At 34.3% G+C, this 18,493-nt stretch overlaps 1 protein-coding gene across 1 annotated transcript; it reads left to right on the top strand.

The window, feature by feature from the left end:
• Positions 1-8,398: 8,398 nt before the first annotated feature.
• Positions 8,399-9,418, top strand: LOC119517946 (olfactory receptor 5T3-like). Its single transcript, XM_037815025.1, has one exon. It carries the CDS (start codon positions 8,447-8,449, stop codon positions 9,416-9,418), a length of 972 nt encoding a protein of 323 aa, XP_037670953.1. The 5' UTR covers positions 8,399-8,446.
• Positions 9,419-18,493: the final 9,075 nt, after the last annotated feature.

Raw genomic sequence — 18,493 nt, 5'->3', positions numbered from 1 at the left:
GTTTGGCAGAATTACCTAGAAGTAGAACAAGTGTGCACTTTTCCAAACCATGCCAATAAATACCAGTTTTCTTAACTATGAGAAAACTGCATAAAACATTACTCTCATCATCTTTAGAGTTTTATTTAAAGTACTAAATTTTTTATAAATTTTAATATGGTTATTTACATTATTTTATATGATTATTGAAGATGACCTGGTTCTGATTTAACACTGTATTTTTTCAAGAAAATTACATCTTCATTCTATCAAATTTCAAAACACAAAAAGAAATCCTTTGCACAGAGCTTACCATTATACATTTAGTGTAAAATTATGTCATGAGGTGAGTTTAAGTTAAATTATTCCCCAGTGCTTTCCCATATAACTTTCAACATTAAATAGGTAACACTGAATGTGTTTTTATAATGAGAAATCAAGAAAATAAATATTTCAATACATTTATTTAATATGTTTTTTGTTTTTAATTTTGTTTTTTAAGTGGAAACTGAAAGAAAGAATATATGGAAAAGTCAAATACGTATTTCTGCTTTACAAGTTTGCAAGGAGTATTATTTGTTTAAATCCATAGCTGTGCATGTTTTAATCTTATCTCCATCATATGTGTATTCAGTCATTCAAGTGATCATCTGATATCATTTCAAAGACTCCTCCAAACACAGGAGGTCAGAGTGAGGGACAGTCTTCTTACTGATGAGGCATTATGTTGTGTTGGAGGCACGCTGTACTGAAAGAGACACATTAGTATTTTGCTTTGGTCTCATCTCCAAATAAAGGTACCATCTATGAAATGACATGGATCCTTATGAAGATATTGGTAAATTTGGGAAATAGAAATATACATGGAGTATTTGAAACAGAATAGATGCAAGATTATAGAAAATAATGAAAAAAATTCATTTTAGAAACCACTGGAAAGCAGTATGAAAAGAATTCTGATTAACTGTACACGACTTGGCATTTGGTGGAAGATCCAAATGAAAATAATATAATCTTAGGGATTTGGGAGATAGTTTCCTGTCTTCAGAGCTTGCCTTTTTTTTTCCCCCCACTATCCAGAGATTACCAACTAACTCAGAAGAAATAAAGTAAATATTTAGCTTTCCACTATAAAGATAGTTGCAAAACCACTCTACCCCAGAAACTCCTGTTATCAAATCAGTGTTAATCTGTCATTAAGTCAACTGGATTGAATAGAAGAAACTACAGGTGATATTGAAGATGGGGCCATGAAGGGTTACTGGAACTCTGAATAGGAGTCTCAGAAAAAGGTGTTGTCTACTCACCTTTGATGAGGAATATGTTTGTGCTCCCCAGGTTGCTCACACAATGCAATAAGAATAATTTGTAGGTTTCTTTCCTCCTATGAGACTCTCCCTGAGGAGGAAGCATGTGATTTTTTTTAATATAACTGAAACACTTGAAAAGCTTCCGAGCAGGCTAATGGGATCTCTTCTAATTACAAAGAACACCTTTATATTCCCTTATGAGGACACTTATTTTAGATATGCTTTCACAGCTTCTCTAGGTTAAATCTCTTCTGCTGCCTCCCAGAAATCTGGACTCAAAATATTTATACTTGTAGGAGAGATATTTAGTCTCTTTTGTAGCCCTTAACAACTCCTCTTTAAAACAATGGCTTATTTATGGCTTTATTGCTGAGGAAACAATGGTGAAGCATTTACAGACTGCTTATAGCATTGTTTTAAAAATTCACAAGGGAAAAACAATATATTGATATGTGTAGACATTTTTCCCTTATATGTTGTACTTTAACCTGCTATTGAAATAAAATCTACATATAAACAAATGCACACAACATAAACAATTTGACAAACTTAATATATCTACAACCGCAATCCAGATTACACAAGAACAGCCAAAAAAGCATGAAGCATTATTAGAACCCCAAAAGAATCCCTTATTTTCCCTTCCCCTATGAACAGCCAACTCCCCCAAAAGTATAACCACTATTCTGACTTCTAAAAGCATATATTGTTTACACCTATTTTTGAGCTCTAAAAAAAGTAGTTAACTATGCATAATAATTTTCGTGGCTGGGTTTGTTCATGAACTTACTGTTACATGTCATTTTAGATCACTCATTTTCATTTCTGTGTACAATTCCCTTTTATGAATATTATTAAAATTAGTTATCCACTACTCTATTGTTCATCATTAAGATTGGCTCAATTTGGGGGTTTTATGAACAGTGTGTTATTAACATTATAATCCCTGTTTTGATGGAAAACTGTATGTAATTCTGTCGAGTGTATTCCTTGCTGAGTCATAGCATATGCATCTTTAGCATTAGTAAATATTGCCAAATGGTTTGCCAAAGGGGTGATACCAATGTACACTGGCATCAGCAAGCATGATAGTCACCAGTGCTCATTATCCTGGTCATGAATAGCCATGTTAGCCATTCTTGACATGTATGTGTATCATTGCAGTTTTTAATTGCATTATCCAGATGCTAATAAAAATGAGAACTTTTTCATATGTTTAATGGCGATTTAGAAATTTTTTTTTTGAAAAGTGCTCATTCAAGTCTTTTGCTAATCTTTATATTGGGTATCATGCCAATTACTTATTGATTTGTAAGAGTTCTTTTTAGATTCTGCATGCAAGTACTTTTCAGATATACATGTATGATTATGTATGCCTGATATAAATATCCCCTCCTACTTTGAGGGTTGCTCTTTTCATACTGTTAATTTTGCTGAACAGAATTTCTTAAAATAGTCCAATTAATCTTTTTCATTATTTTTACGTGGTTAGTGTTCTGTGGGCTCTGTTTTAAAAACCATACATATGATGAAGATATTTACAGCCTTCACAAAGCATAAGATTTTTAATTGTAATGAAGCACAATATATCAATTTCTTTTGTTATGGTGCATGCATTTTGCCTTTTTTTGAAAAAACGATTTGACTAAATCATGGTCACGCAGATCTGTCCTCCATTTTCTGTAGAAGGTTTTTAGCCTTAGGTTTTAAATGACTGTCTAAAGTCCATTTTGAGACAAGTTTTATGTATGATGCAAACAGTGAACCAATGTATCTTTTATTGTGGAAAAGGACTTCAATTTTTTCAGCCCCATTGTTTTCAAAAGACTAAACTTCCCCCATGGATTTTCCTTGGCAACTTCATTTACAGGCAATTGACTATATAGGAGTGAATCTGTTTTTGAACTCTCTATTCTGTTTCATTGAAATAGTGTATATCTTTTTCACCAATGCCATATTCTCTTGATTATTTAAGTTTTCTGATAAGTTCTGAAATTAGATTTTGTGTCTTCCAACTTTGTTTTCCAACTTGTTGTAATGAACTTAGTCCTTTGCTTTATATTATCAATTGTAGAATCAACATGTTAATTTCTGCAAAAAGTGTTTGCCTAATTTTATTAGGATTGCATTAAATCTAAAGAACAATTTGGGATTGCATTTGATTAATGGATTGACTGTTTCCAAGTGGTCTGGCTACCAACATCATCTTTCTTTCTCTTTTTTTTTTTTAATTCAAATTTGATGACCAGAATTCCCTATCTACTAATTTAGAATCCTTGTGTATGTGACAAAGGCATATATGTGTTTTAAACAATTTTTCTAGACTTTCTGATATACATAACCAGATGTTAGTCTATAGATTAGTATATGAAATCCTTGAGTAATGAAAACAGTTTATACAACTCAAAAAGTGTTAATTTTAACACTGCCAGACCTCTAATATTGTAATGTTCTATCATATAACTTAATGAAGTTACCTATATACTGTCCCATCTCTCCTCTTAATATTTTCTATCCATGAATTTACAGGATTATTTTACTTATTTGTATCTTATGTCCTCTCTGAAAATGTCATTGTGTTTAAATTTATCTTTCATTCCATTATAAGTATAGTGCTTGAATTTTAAACCTGAAATAAACTAATTTATATTAAACAATTATAAATTGTATCACACATAAATGCTTTCATATTATTATTATTTCATATTCCTATTATACCAATTCATACTTCATTATTCATATTATGTCATTATACACATTTTTACTGAATTTTGAGAAACTTAAGCAGGTTATCTTCCCAGGAAGAGGAAACTGGATTTCAGGCAATTTATGTTATTAACCCAATGTCACATAGCTGATTAAAATCAGACTTAATATTATGTTCTGTACAATTAGATTTCTTTTACAATCCTAGGCCATGTATTTTTCTACTGATGGATCAGTTTTTATCAGAAGTCAAAGTTCATTCATGTATTCATTTTTTATCATATACTCCAATATTCCAGAACCATCCACGTTTCGTACAGGAAAAAAAAAAATCAGCTTGTGCTTTTATATCCCAGAAGGGAATGAAGGTGTTTTCCCCTTGGGTCATTCCCTACGGACTTCAAGAATAATTCAAGAACTAATAAAAGAGTCCAAATGCTTAATATTCAGAGCATACTTAAATTGAGTTAGCAGTTCAGTTCCATGGGTAAGAGTAAAGGATTTTCTTTTTCCCTTTTCACTTACAAAATATTTTAGAAGTTGTAATCAGGAATCTCAAACTACATGCTTTAAAATATTAGTAATACATGCTTTGCTATTTAAATTTGATATGATTGATTCTAGTTATCTCAGGGTTGTACTAAAGTTTGAACTGCACTCCTTTCAAGGAACATAACAGGGAAAATAAGAACTTCCTACATATTTGGGTAAATAGAGTTATAAAGAGAAATTGTTTTAACTTGATTGAGGGAAAGTAATAGGCAGAATAGGGACAATAGAAATAAGCCACTTTATTAAATGCACAGGAAATTAGCTAACAACCAGCCATTGAGTATATGTCACTTTCAGCCATTTTTTTTTCTTTGTGATGGAGGAATAAAAATTAATTTTAAATTTATTTTACTAATTAGCTAATTGATCTAGAAGCCCCTTTAGTTGGTTTGTTTGCTTTTGATTTCATATTCATTTTTTTTTTTAACTTAGAGGGCTTTATAAATGAATATAAATAGGTGAGGGTGTTATTTTGTAATTTTTCTAGGCAATGATTCCAGAATTTTAACAGGTCACAATGGTATTGCAATATGGTCGAGTTGAAATAGCTTAGAGCATGGATTCAGAGAAATCTGGGCTTGAGTCCTGGCTCTGTAAATAACTAACTATGTGAGCTTTGTCATGTTCTACTTCTAATTGGGCACAAGCTTTCTCATCTATGCAAGGACCCTAATTTTTTAGATTGCAGGTTGCTATGTAGATCACACAAGACAATGTACATGAAGTTCCCAACCCTCAACCATTTAATAACTTGTGGTAGCTGCTATCATAGCTTTCCTTCTTCTCAAGTTTAATGTTTGTAAAACTCTTCTCATGGACATCTGTTACTTTGTTTTCAGACTAATGAGAGTTGAGGAAATTGTTTTTTAGTCTTCCAGAATGATCATGTTTTGTTTTGGTTTCTACATTCAAGATCTGTGTATTCTTTTTTCTTTCTAGGCTTTATCTCCTGTTAAATTAAAATAATCTTTACATAAACACAATCAGTCTAATTTGCTCAAATATTACTTAACAGAAATGCCTGTTTGAAGATCAGCTTAATGAAGTAGCTAAACCTCAACATTTTCTCTATTATATATCTAGTTCCTTGTAGTGAAGTAGATAAATTATTTAATGGGGCATCATTTGATATAAAAGACTCCTTCATTCATAAACCATCTTCTTAATCTACAGAAAGAATGAGATACATCAACAGTTGCCAGGAAATTATATAAGCAAGATTATCAGGAAAATTACAGAAAAACACACTATTATTTACTGACACAGCAAAGACAGAATGCAGTGAAATGGATGAATTTTTATGGCACCTTATGCATAGAATAATGAGATTCATTGGGTTTATACTCAGTAAAATGTATTTTAATATTTAGATAGTGTCATATAACAAGTATATATATATATATATATATATATATATATATATACATAAAAAAGAAAAACTGAGGTAATGGTTGGGAGAGTGTTTATTGCTCAGTGCTGTGATTATAAAAGTTAATTTTATAACTGTCCATTGTGTTTCACATAAATAAAATTTGGTTTTCATATTCCAATTATATGCATCCTAAACATACAATCAAAAATTTAATTTAATACAAAAAAATTAAATGCAACTCATAAATAAGAACTTTGTCATGAAACCATGTTCATGTAGTTGAACAAGTTAGGCCTGAAACTTTTGGTCAATTTTATTACTCTTTTATTTGGAATGAGGAAGTTACTTTTCCAAGGTCATACTGTCACTTGGTGTTACATCAAAGATTTTAATACAGGGCCTTAGAGGCCATATATAATGTTCTCACTCTTTTATAATTGTTGTCTTCTATCATACATGACATAGAACTGAAGGTTAGAACTGTCATGTAGCTTACATTTCTTCTATGTATTTCAGCCAAGTAAACTTTGTAATGAATTCTTTTTGTAGACTAACTACTGTACATTTTTCAAAAACTTACTTGAATATTTCCAGTTCCTTTCATCATGGGATTAAGGGAGAGAGAAAGAGAGGGTGTTGGGGGAGATGAAGGTGGAGAAATAGAGAGAGAGAATGAGGAATATTGTTAATAGAAGTGTGTTTTTATGATATACAATGCATTAATACATATTAATATTATTAAGTGATGTATTTGTTTTATGAATATAGCTATTCAAAATACATTACAAATTATTACATTTATGCATGTGTGCATGTGTGTGTGGTTTCTATACATAGTATGTAATGTGTCTGGATATACACAGAAATCAGAAATTACCTTAATTATGTATTTTTACTCTTGAATTCTCTAAGGATCAAATGAGCATTTTTTGTCCTCTAGCCCTAGTTTATGTTGCTTTTTACTATTTTATTCATCTTCCACATGGGTCTGTGATAACTTTTCTTGATGAATAATGACATGTGGCTTTCTTCTACTTCCACCTGTGGTTTTAAGCTTATTTCATCACTCTTTTCCTAATATAGGGAATCTCAATATGACAAAATCTAGTGTGTTTCATGTCATGGATATAAATCATCTTAAGTCATGGAATGCAGCCCAATCCAAAGCATGGCAGATATTTCATTCCTTTAAACCCTAGAAAACATAGACATAGTTGCCAATTACTTAAGAATGAGTCAAAAACTTCAATCTATATCACACTGAAGGTAAAACAAATGTCACTCTGCTGAAATCTCATTCCAAAATATGTTGGACCCAGTATTGTACTTCAATCACTGAGGCATTCAGTTCAGATGCAGCTACCTCTTCCATGTTTTGTTTTCATTTCTGTTTTTTGCTTATAAACTTTTTTTTTTTGGTCATGCAGTTTCTTTCTTCATAGTCCATTAAAGAAATGCTCTGATGGCACAGGAAAAAATACCAGAATTAAAACATTAAATTGTAGCAAAGCAATAACTATGCCTTTATTCAATCAATTTATTACTGATTATTGGGTTATATTATTTTATATTATTTTAGAAGTTCCATTAGCAATGATAACATATTAAAGGTATGGCTGTGATTTCTTTTTGATAGAATTATGTCTGGAAAATCCATCCAAGGACTTTACTGAAATAATGAGCAAATGCATAGAGAAAAACCCTACATGGTTTTTGTTAACATTTCAGAATCAAGTGCAATGGTACAATAAGTTGAAGAAATCAAATATGTACATCTTAGTGTTATGTTTTTGAAGAAACAAAACTGAAAAAATAGATATTGTACTGTTTTTTTTATGTCATACAAGATGCTTATACTTCTAGGATAATTTCTTCTGTCCTATTCAAAACTATTGCATAGGACCTAATGGAACAGGATCATTGCCTGGAAAGAGCACATGAAATATGTAGGTGTGAAAAGTCTGTCATGTAAGATAAGTTGAAACATAATTCTAATTTATCTCAGTTTTAGTCACCTGGAAACGTTTTTAAATTACATAATTTTCACTTTGTTTTTCTATTTGATTTAACCCAGTCTTCTGAGGTAGATGTGGTTGCTCATCTTTTATAATCACGATCATCAGTGAAAGGTTTTCCATGCACATTGTAGCAATTTTTGAACTTGTCCTCAAGTGCTATCATCCACTGTAATATTTTTGGGTGCCAAAATCCAGATATTCATTGTTGTGAATTTTAAAATGATGTGATACAAGAAATGGTAGAATTTTTTACAGAAAATAATCCTCTTAAATTCAGTTCTTTTTTTAATTTTTTAACATGACAAATTTAGGCAAAAAAAGAATGAAATCATGTCTTTTTTTTATTTATACAGGGTAATGCATCCACATGGGTCCCATTCCTTCATCAATATCTGTCCTATTACTGCCTAGGTTACCATTTGCCCTTCTAAGAAGGAGACATGGTGATTTAATTGGTTCAACCCTATTTCAGCAGATATTGCCTTGCAGACCTATAAATATAAACCAAGATGTCAGTGTTATCATCAGATTTGGAGTCATACAGTATTCAACTGAAAAATCTGACAAGGGTCACCATGTTTATATTGAGGGGATTCACAGATAATATTGAGCTAAACATCTCCCTGTTTTTCCTATTTCTAGCAATCTATCTTTTTACTCTGATAGGAAATTTGGGACTAGTTATATTGGTCATTGGGGATTCCCAGCTCCACAACCCCATGTACCATTTTCTGAGTGTGTTGTCATTCATGGATGCCTGCCTTTCTTCAGTTTTCACTCCCAAAATATTAGTGAATTTACTGGCAGAGAACAAAGCCATTTCATTTCTTGGATGTGCAATGCAGATGTTTCTGCTGGTTACTTTTGGGACCACAGAATGTTTTCTCTTGGCTGCAATGGCTTATGATCACTATGTAGCCATCTACAACCCACTACTGTATTCAATTAACATGTCACCTGGAGTCTGTGTGCCACTCATCACTGCTTCCTATGTTGGTGGCATTTTGCATGCTGCATTACACACAGAGGCCACTTTTAGCCTAGTCTTCTGTGCATCCAATGAAATCAGACATGTGTTTTGTGACATCCTTCCACTGCTCGCAATTTCTTGTTCTGACACTCACATCAATCAGCTTCTACTCTTCTACTTTGTAGGCTATATTGAGATAATTATCATATCAGTAGTCCTGATCTCTTATGGTTTTATTCTGCTGGCTATTCTTAGGATGCTTTCTGCTGAAGGGAGGCAAAAAGTCTTTTCCACCTGTGTCTCTCACCTAACTGGGGTGTCAATTTACCATGGGACCATCCTTTTCATGTATGTGAGGCCAAGTTGCAGCTATGCTTTGGACCATGATATGATAGTGTCTGTATTTTACACCGTTGTGATCGCCATGCTGAATCCTATCATCTATAGTTTGAGGAACAAAGATGTAAAAGAGGTAATGAAAAAATTGTTTAAGAAAAAATTGCTTTATTAATAAAGTATATTTTTGGCATTGAGTAAAACTGAAAATAATGCTGTGAGTCAATCCATATTTTTATGGTCAGAAACTAGAGAAGAAGATGGCTTATCTTTACCTAATATACCTTAGAATCTTTCCAAATAAACAATTAGTTAGTCCTCTTGTGTAACATTTTATAGACGTAGATTAACTGTCTCATCTATATTCCTATGACTATACTTGAACATATCCATATTAAACATTCACTGATGTACATATATTGCTATTCTTAGTCATTTTCGATCTTGATTTTCACTTATTATAGAAGTGATTTCTTCAGGGTTTGATAGCTTCATATATTTTCACATTTTTCATTGTAATCCTTCTGCACTCAGTATGAAGCTAATTCCACTTGTGAAATCCCTGGAAGGACTTCCCTGTGGTTAACTTATTTGCTTGATATACCCTTCCCTATTCAGATCCATATACCCTCTAGATGTACCTTTTGTCCTCTTTGGTCTAACACCACAGAATTTTATTCCATTATTAAAGTCTTTCCACTTGCCAATTAGATATATTGATTAGATCTGTACTGAAACTCCCCAAATACGCTGAAACTATATGAAAATATTTGTATAGAATGTACATGAGGATCAGGAAAGACAAATAAAATTATAGTTTATGAAGAACCTAAAACTGACCATAGGATGTAGATGTTCCACCATCTGAAAAGGTAGTCCACATTTGAGGGTTCCTAGGGTGCTGGGATATTGGGCTTGGTCTTATCTTATCTCTACCTTTACCTTCTATGTAGGAGGAACGACTGCATTTGTTATTGTTCCTCAAAGTTACTCCTAATGAGCAAGGCACATAATGGAAAGATTATTATTTCAAAGCATTCCTGCTTCTGCCTTATTTATTCTGCTGCATTTACTTTGGTCCCATGTTTTGTTCATTAGGAGTAGAAACTGCCTGGAGCCAGCACCAGATAGGAATAAGCAAAGGAGATGTATTAAATTTTCCTTGAATTACAATTTAAGTACTTGATATAACTAATTGCTGAAGATTGAGGGTGGACTAACTGGGGAGAAAAAAAGTACCTAGAGGCCCAACCTTAATGGGACCCCTTCACAATTTCTTGTGTTTTATTTCCAGGAGCCCCAACAGGCTCTCACAAAAATCCCTTTGTGCCTCTGCCAGTAGGGAAGGAAAATTAGTCATTTAAAATATTCCCAAGGCATTTTTTCTTAACAAATACCTGCTCTTAATCGATACTATTTTACCAGAGTCTAATCAGCCTGGATTTACAAGAGCAAACCTACTTTCAAGTGACAGACATTCAACTCCAGACCCCTCTGGCCCTCCTATATTAACTAGGAGGTGAAAAAAGGTGATAAACATTTATGAAGGTCAGAGTTTAGGGACACAGGCTCACTAAAAGACTAATTTTCCATAGGATTATAGAACATTTACCTCCCCCAACATCCTACCAGCACATTAATAGGGTTATTGTATATAAGGGATGACAACTATCAAGAATTGAAAGACTCAGACCCAATTTAAGAAGGAATCCCTAAAGAAACCCAAAGACAACAGAGGAGATGAAAACAAGGACATGAAATAAATTTAATCACTGAAGCTTACAGCTACAGGAAAACAGTAAACACAGCCAAATTCCAAGCCAGATGAGCATAAGACCTCACACTAAAAGTCTATTTACCTCAGTTTCCATTACTGGATACATAGTGTCTAGCTTTCAACAATAAAACACAAAGCATGCTAAAAGGCAAAAAACAAAAAAACACACAAACGAAAGTCTGAAAATGAGGGCAATATCAAAACCAGACTCAAATTTGGCTGAGATATTAGAATTACCAGAGGAATAACTTAAAATAACTGATATTAATATGCTAACAACTCTTAGGGAAAAAGACAACATGCAAGAACTATGGGGTAGGAGGTGATTAATAAGCAGGATTGTGGAATAAGACATGCCTGGCACAGAGGCTCCTGAGAAACAATGAAAAATGGGCTGACTTTGTTGGAATGAACTTTCCCCAAACTCTGGAAGACAATCAAGACTAGGCAATGACTCAACAAATAACTACAGTTATTTTCTGAAATCAGGAAAAAGAAGAAAACAAATGTAAGTAATTTAGGGCAGACCCAGGGCAAGTTTGTTCATCCTGGGCCCCCCTTCCCCTCCCTCAGTTCTGCATGGTAGTTCCATGACCCACAGTGATGGCCCAGGCACATTCAACTGAGAGTCCCTGGGGCCTGATTATTGCTGCACCCTAATGAAAATATTGGGTGTCTTTGTACATCAGACCCAACCAGCTCTGTGGAAGACTGACCCAGACGATGTGTTCATCACTTAGTCTGGGATTTACTTGAGACTGAGAAGTGGCATAGAATACTCCATAACAATTTCCTTTATGAACACAGAGGCAAATCATCAACTAATTGTAGAAAATTGAATATGATGGCATATTAAAAGGATTACACAACTGAGATTTATCCCAGGAGTGTAAGAGTAGCTCAATATAACTACAAAAAAATCAATCTATATACATTGATATAATTACATTATATCAAAAATGCAATATATGACATTAATCTATGAAAAAATTACTTATCATATGAGTTGATTTAGATCAGGAACTTGACAAAGTCCAACACAATTTCATAATAAAATCACTTGGTAAAATAGGGATAAAAGGGAACTTCCTCAACATGATAAAGTCATATGCAAAAAGTCCACAGCTGTCATTGTATTTAGTAGAGAAAGACTGAAAGTCTCCTCTGAAGTCAAGAACAAGACAGGCATGTATGTCTTCTTTCCCTACTGCTGCAAGAATGAGGTTCTTATACATGCTTTGATACTGTATGGATGAACTTGAGTGAAATAAATCAGACACAAAAAAACAAATATTGTGTAATATCACATACTGAATAGCTAGGACAAGCAAATTCACAGAAACAGATAGTTGATTACAGGTTACCAGGGGCTGGGTTGTGAGGGAAATGGGGAGTTATTGCTTAATCAATGTTTGAGGCAATGAAAAGCTTTGGGTAAGGGATTGGAGTGACAGAAGCATAATAATTAATGCAATTAATACTGCTGAATTGTACATTCTAAAGTGGTTAAAAAGGGAAGTTTTGAGTTGGATAAATGTTACTATAATAAAAGGTGAGAAAAAAAATGCAGAGGATTAATATCAGCAGGGAGATGGAAACCCTAAGAAAGAATCAAAAAGAAAGGCAAGATAACAAACTGTAACAGAAATAAAGAATGTCTTTCCACTGATTTACAGCTGCTGACTGTTCCCTCTGGCTTCTCTCTCCATCTGACTTGCACTCTGCTTTTAAAGGACTCCAATAATCTGGATTAAAGTCCAATCTGATTCTTTGGGCTGCACCTTAACCCTCTTGAAGAAACTTTATTTACAATGTGTCCACATCCGCAGAACCAGGGGAGGACCTGAATATGCCTTTTGTTGAGGGCAGGATTCAATACCAAATAGCAACCAATAAAAAATGTAAAAATAAGTATAATTGTTACACAAACAGAGGAGAGGAAAAGGAAAGAAAATGGAGTCATATGAAATGCTCATTTAATACCAGGGAAGAAAACAAAAAGATCATGGGACAAAAAATTAATCAAGAACAGGGGCAAGGAATAGAAAACAGGTACAATTATGATAGCTATTAATTGAACTGTATCAAAAGCATTTTAAATGGGAATAAAATGGTCTAAATAAACTAAGTAAAAGACTACTATAGGCTGGCTATAATTTTTTTTAATTTTTTAATTAAAAACACGAATTAAAATAGTATCACTATAGGTTGTCTATAAAAATATTTAAAATTTAAAAACACAGGTAAATTAAAAGTAAAAGTATGTCAAATTATATGCCATGCTGTATTTAATCAAAAGAGCTGGAGTCACTGTATTAATTTCAGATAAAGCAGACTTCAGAACAAATAAAAATATGAAGATAAAGTGGAACATTATGTAATGATAACAGGATCAGTTCTCCAAGAACATACAATAATCCTGAATGTATACACACCTATCAACAGAAGGGCAGAATATGTGAGGCAACAACAGATATTAACTACAAGGTGAAAATGATAAATCCACTAATAGAGTCAGAGATTTCAGCAGTACTCTATCATTTATTGACAGATTCAGCAGGCAGAAAATCAGTAAAGAGATAGTAGAACTTAATAGAATAATCAGTCAACTGGATGTAGTTGGTCTTTGTACAGTACTTCATCCAAAACAGGAAGACTACACAGACTTCTGAAGCTCAAATAGACCATTCACCATGATCAACCACATCATGGGCCATAAAGCACACCTTAACAAAGTTGAAAGAATAGAATTCATTCAAAGTACACACTCAGTCCACTTCGGAATCAAACTAGTAATAAATAACAGAAAGAAAGTTTGAAAATCTCAAATATTTGGCAATAATCAAGAACTCTTTCAACAGCTGAATAGAAAAATAAACTGTGATGTATTGATACAATTGAGTATTTATTATACAGCTATAAAAAGAAACAAACTATCAAGCTACAAAAACTCAAAAAGGAACTTAAATGCATATTGCTAAGTGAGAGAAGCCAATCTTAAAATCAACAAACTGCAGATCCAATTATGTAACATTGTAAAGAGGAAAACTATAAATGGAGTAAAAGTATAAGTGGTTGTCAGGAACTCATGGTTAAGAGGGAGAGGTGAATGAAGGGCACACTGGAAATTTTTACATCAATGAAACTATTCTATATGATATTGTTATGGTGGATACAAGATATTTAGCATTTTAAAAAACCCATAGGGAGGCAGGGCAAGATGGCAGTATAGGGAGGTATGGAATTCAGTTAGTCCCCTAGAGCAACTAGCAAATAGCCAGGAACAATTAGAAAATAGTTTGGAACAACTGATGGGAGGGACATTCATGACTGGACAACATCATATACCAGTCAGAAATGGGTGGAATGGCTGAGATCACAGCATAAACTGTGGAGCTAGTGCACCTCCCCCGCTGGTGTGGCAGGTTGAGTTGCAAAACTTCACTGTGGGAGAAAGAAGCAGTCACTGCTAGGAGCAAGGGAATGTACCTTAAGCTCCAATTCTGGTTTTAATTAACAAATTTGGACATTTGAATATGAGCACAGATAAACCCAGAGAAAGCAGGAAATGACCCCAGAGGTTTATCCTGGCAGAGAGGATGTGGGACTGGTGGGAAAAAAAAATACATAAATAAAAACAGGGCCTTTTGGATTCTGCTGAGCTCAGAGTACTGGAGAAGGGCTGTGTCTCCAAAAACAGGGCACACTCTAGGAGTCTCCTCCTGCGTGCCTCTTTGTTGCTCAGATGTGGCCCTCTCTCTCTAACTAAGCCACTTCAGCAAGTGATCTCACTGCCCTCCCATGTGGGACCTGACTCCCAGGGGTGGGGTGTAAATCTTCCTGGCAATGCAGTATATGACTCCCAAGGATGAATCTGGACCCAGCATCGTGGGATTGAGAACATATTCTTGAACAAAAGGGGGATGTGAAACGAAATGGAATAAAGCTACAGTGGCTGAGAGATTTCAAATGGAGTCAAGAGGTCACTCTGGTGGATATTTTTACACACTATATAGATAACACTCTTTAGGTTTTAATGTATTGGAATAGCTAGAAGTAAATACCTGAAAGTATCAAAATACAACCCAGTAGTCTTGACTCTTGAAGATGATTGTATAACAATGTAGCTTACAAGGGGTAACTGTAATTTTGAAAACCTTGGGGATTGCACTCCCTTTATCCAGTGTACAGATGGATGAGTAGAAAAATGGGGACAAAAACTAAATGAAAAGCAGGGTGGGATGGGGGGAATGATTTGGATGTTCTTTTTTACTTTTATTTTTTATTCTTATTCTGATATTTTCTGGTGTAAGGAAAATGTTAAAAAATAGACTGGAGTGATGAATGCATAACTACATGATGGTACTGTGAACAGTTGATTGTACACCAAAGATGATTGTATAGTATGTGAATATATCTCAATAAATCTGAATTAAAAAGGGGGGGGGTTACACAGAACCTGTTACCAACTATGGTTCCTGCCTGGTGAACTGGAGGGCTGGGGAATGGCTCTGAAAAGGGGACTTCATGTTTTGTTTTGTTTTGATTTTCCTTTTTTTCTCTCTCATTCTAAGTAACTCATTAGAGAAAGCCTCAGGCATTTTCGATTTCAGCACTGACCCATGTAAAGGTGGAATAAAGACAAGAGAGTCAAAGGAAAAATTCAAGTAGGAAGGTTACAATTCCCTAAAGGGCTTATCTTCCTTAAGAAAAGGGGTGTGTGGGACCAAGATCAGGTCCTCCCTCAGAGAACTCAGACCCCAGGACCTGGGGGAAGGCAAAAACAGCTTAAGTTTGGCTTCTCACACCCTTGAGTCCCTGGCCAGGACAGGGCCCACTGAAATTAAATATACTGCACCTCTTTACACTGGTGGGAAGCTGCAGGCTGACATGTGGCATCTGTTGGGCAAGATAGGAAAAGCACAGAGTCTAGAGACCTCACAGAAAAGTGCAACAATCTTATAGGTCTCACATTCAGGGAAAACTGATACTGAATACAGCTTCCTCCTGAGACCTGGACCCATATAGTCTAGGAAAATCTGATTGGGGTAATCAAGGAAACAAGGTGCTTAGACAACAGAAAAGTAGAGGTGACACTAGGAAGAGTGAAGATATGGCCTAGTCAAAGGAACAAACTTAAACCTCAACTGAGATACAAGAGTTGAAGCATCTACTTATGAATTAAAAAACAAAAAAACAAAAAAAAAACCCCAAAAACTAAATCCATTCAAAAATCAAATCAAATCAACAAGTTGAGGGAAGACATTGCAAAAGAGATGAAGGATGTGCAGAAGACATTGGGAAAACATAAGGAAGAACTTGAAAGTTTGAAAAAACAAGTGGCAAAGCTTATGGGAATGAAAGGCACAATAGAAGACATGAAAAACACAATGGAGATACATAACAGTAGATTTGAAGAGGCAGAAGAAAGGATTCATGAACTAGAGGACAAGACCTCTGAAATCCTATACACAAAAGAACAGATAAGGAAAAGAAAGGAAAAATATGAGCAGAGTCTCAGGGAAAGGAATAACAACAGGAAGCAAATAAATATGCATGTCATGGGTGTCCCAGAAGGAGAAGAGAAAGGAAAAGAGGCATAAAGAATAATGGAGGGAATAATCACTGAAAATTTCCCATCTGTTATGAAAGACATAAAACTACAGATCCAAGGAGCACAGCATACCCCAAACAGAATAGACCTAAGTAGAACAACTCCAAGACACTTAATAATCAGATTATCAAACATCAAAGACAAAAGGAAATTCTGAAAGCAGCAAGTGAAGAGTGATCCATCACATACAAAGGAAGCTCAATAAGGCTATGTGTGGATTTCTCAGTAGAAACAAAAGAGGCAGAAGGCAATGATAAGATATACTCAAGATACTGAAAGAGAAAAACTGACAGCCAAGAATTCTATATCCAGCAAAACTGCCCTTCAAAAATGAGGGAGAGTTTAACATATTTTCAGACAAACAGAAACTGACAGGGTTTGTGAGCAAGATGCCTGCTCTATAAGAAATACTAAAGGGAACACTACAGGCAGATAGGAAAATGAAAGAGAAATTTGTTGAAGAGTGTAGAAATGAAGACTATCAGTAAGGGTAAAAATAGAGAGAGAGAGGAAAATACAAAATAAAATAAGATATGACATATAAAATCCAAAAGACAAAATGGTTGAGAGTAGACATTATGTTGAGTGAGATTAGGCAGAAACTAAAGAAAGGATACTGTATGGTCTCACTAATATGGACTAACATTAATGAGTGAAATTTGAGAGCTGAGAAACCAGGTTTTCAGGAGATAGAAAAAAGTTAGTGATTGGGCATTCAATGCTGAAGGAATAAAGAAGGTTCAACAGGATTGATTGTATAGATCCAGAAAAGGAATGGATAGTATAATGGTGTGTTGGTAACACATTTTTATAAGTACTCTGAAGAAAGATGATTGTCAGTCAGGTTGAACGAGAAAGGCTAATGCCATATGTGACACCAGAAGGAATGATAGAAGATAAAAAGTGGGATTGTATAACTTAGTGGAACCTAGAGTAGTCAGTTATGGTGACTAATGTACAAACATAAGAATGTTATTAAGTTAGGGAGAAGAAATGAATGTCAACATTGCAAGGTGTTGAAAATAGGATGGTATAGGGGGAAAATACAATCAATGCAATCTAGAGTCTATAGTTAATGGTTTCATTGTAAGATGCTTCCATTAATTGTAACAAAGGCAATATATCAAAGATAAATGTCTATAAGAGGGAGATATAAGGGAGTGATATGGCATTCATGGTGGTGGTATCTGAGCTTTTCACTATATTTTATTTTTATTTTTCTTCTATCTTTTGTATTTTTATTCTTTATTTTTTGTCCTTTTCCTCTTTGGGAAGACATGGAAATATCCTCAGATAGGTTGTGGTGGTAAATGCATAATTATGTGATTATACTGGAAATTGTTGATTGTTTACTTAGTGTGGATTGTATGGTGTATGAATAAAACTGTTAAAAAATAAACTCAGGCATATAAGTGCTGGGTAAAATGTGGAGAGAGGGATGTACCTGATCACTATTGGTAGGGAAGTAGAATGGTGCAGCCCAGCTGGATGGCAGTGTGCTGGTATTCCACAGGAAGCTAATTATGGGGTTGCCATATGGTCCTGCAGCCATGTTATTGGGGATATACTTGGAAGAACTGAGAACAGTGTCATGAGTGGAATTGCTCACTGGTGTATATGGAAGCCATATTCAAGATTCTCAATGGATGGAGGTGGCCTAAGGGTACATCAACATAGAAACAGAATGGTGAACTGTGGTACATACATACAATGGAATACCAAGAAGCAGCAAGAAGAAATGAAGTTGTGAGGTATACACCTAGGTTAATGGACCCTGATAACAGTAGGTTGTGTGAAATAAGCCAGAATTGAAATGACAGACATTATAACACCTCACTAATATGGAGTAAACTATATTG

This window comes from Choloepus didactylus, chromosome 21, assembly GCF_015220235.1.
Source record: "Choloepus didactylus isolate mChoDid1 chromosome 21, mChoDid1.pri, whole genome shotgun sequence".
In the NCBI taxonomy this organism is placed as follows: Eukaryota; Metazoa; Chordata; class Mammalia; order Pilosa; family Megalonychidae; genus Choloepus; species Choloepus didactylus.
The sequence above is the reverse complement of the archived record's forward strand: the minus strand, read 5'-3'. Positions and strand labels throughout refer to the sequence as shown.

What these genes read in the sequence shown, in the direction of transcription:
- LOC119517946 (XM_037815025.1), top strand. Translation starts at nt 8,447, where the DNA reads ATGTCAGTGTTATCATCAGATTTGGAGTCATACAGTATTCAACTGAAA.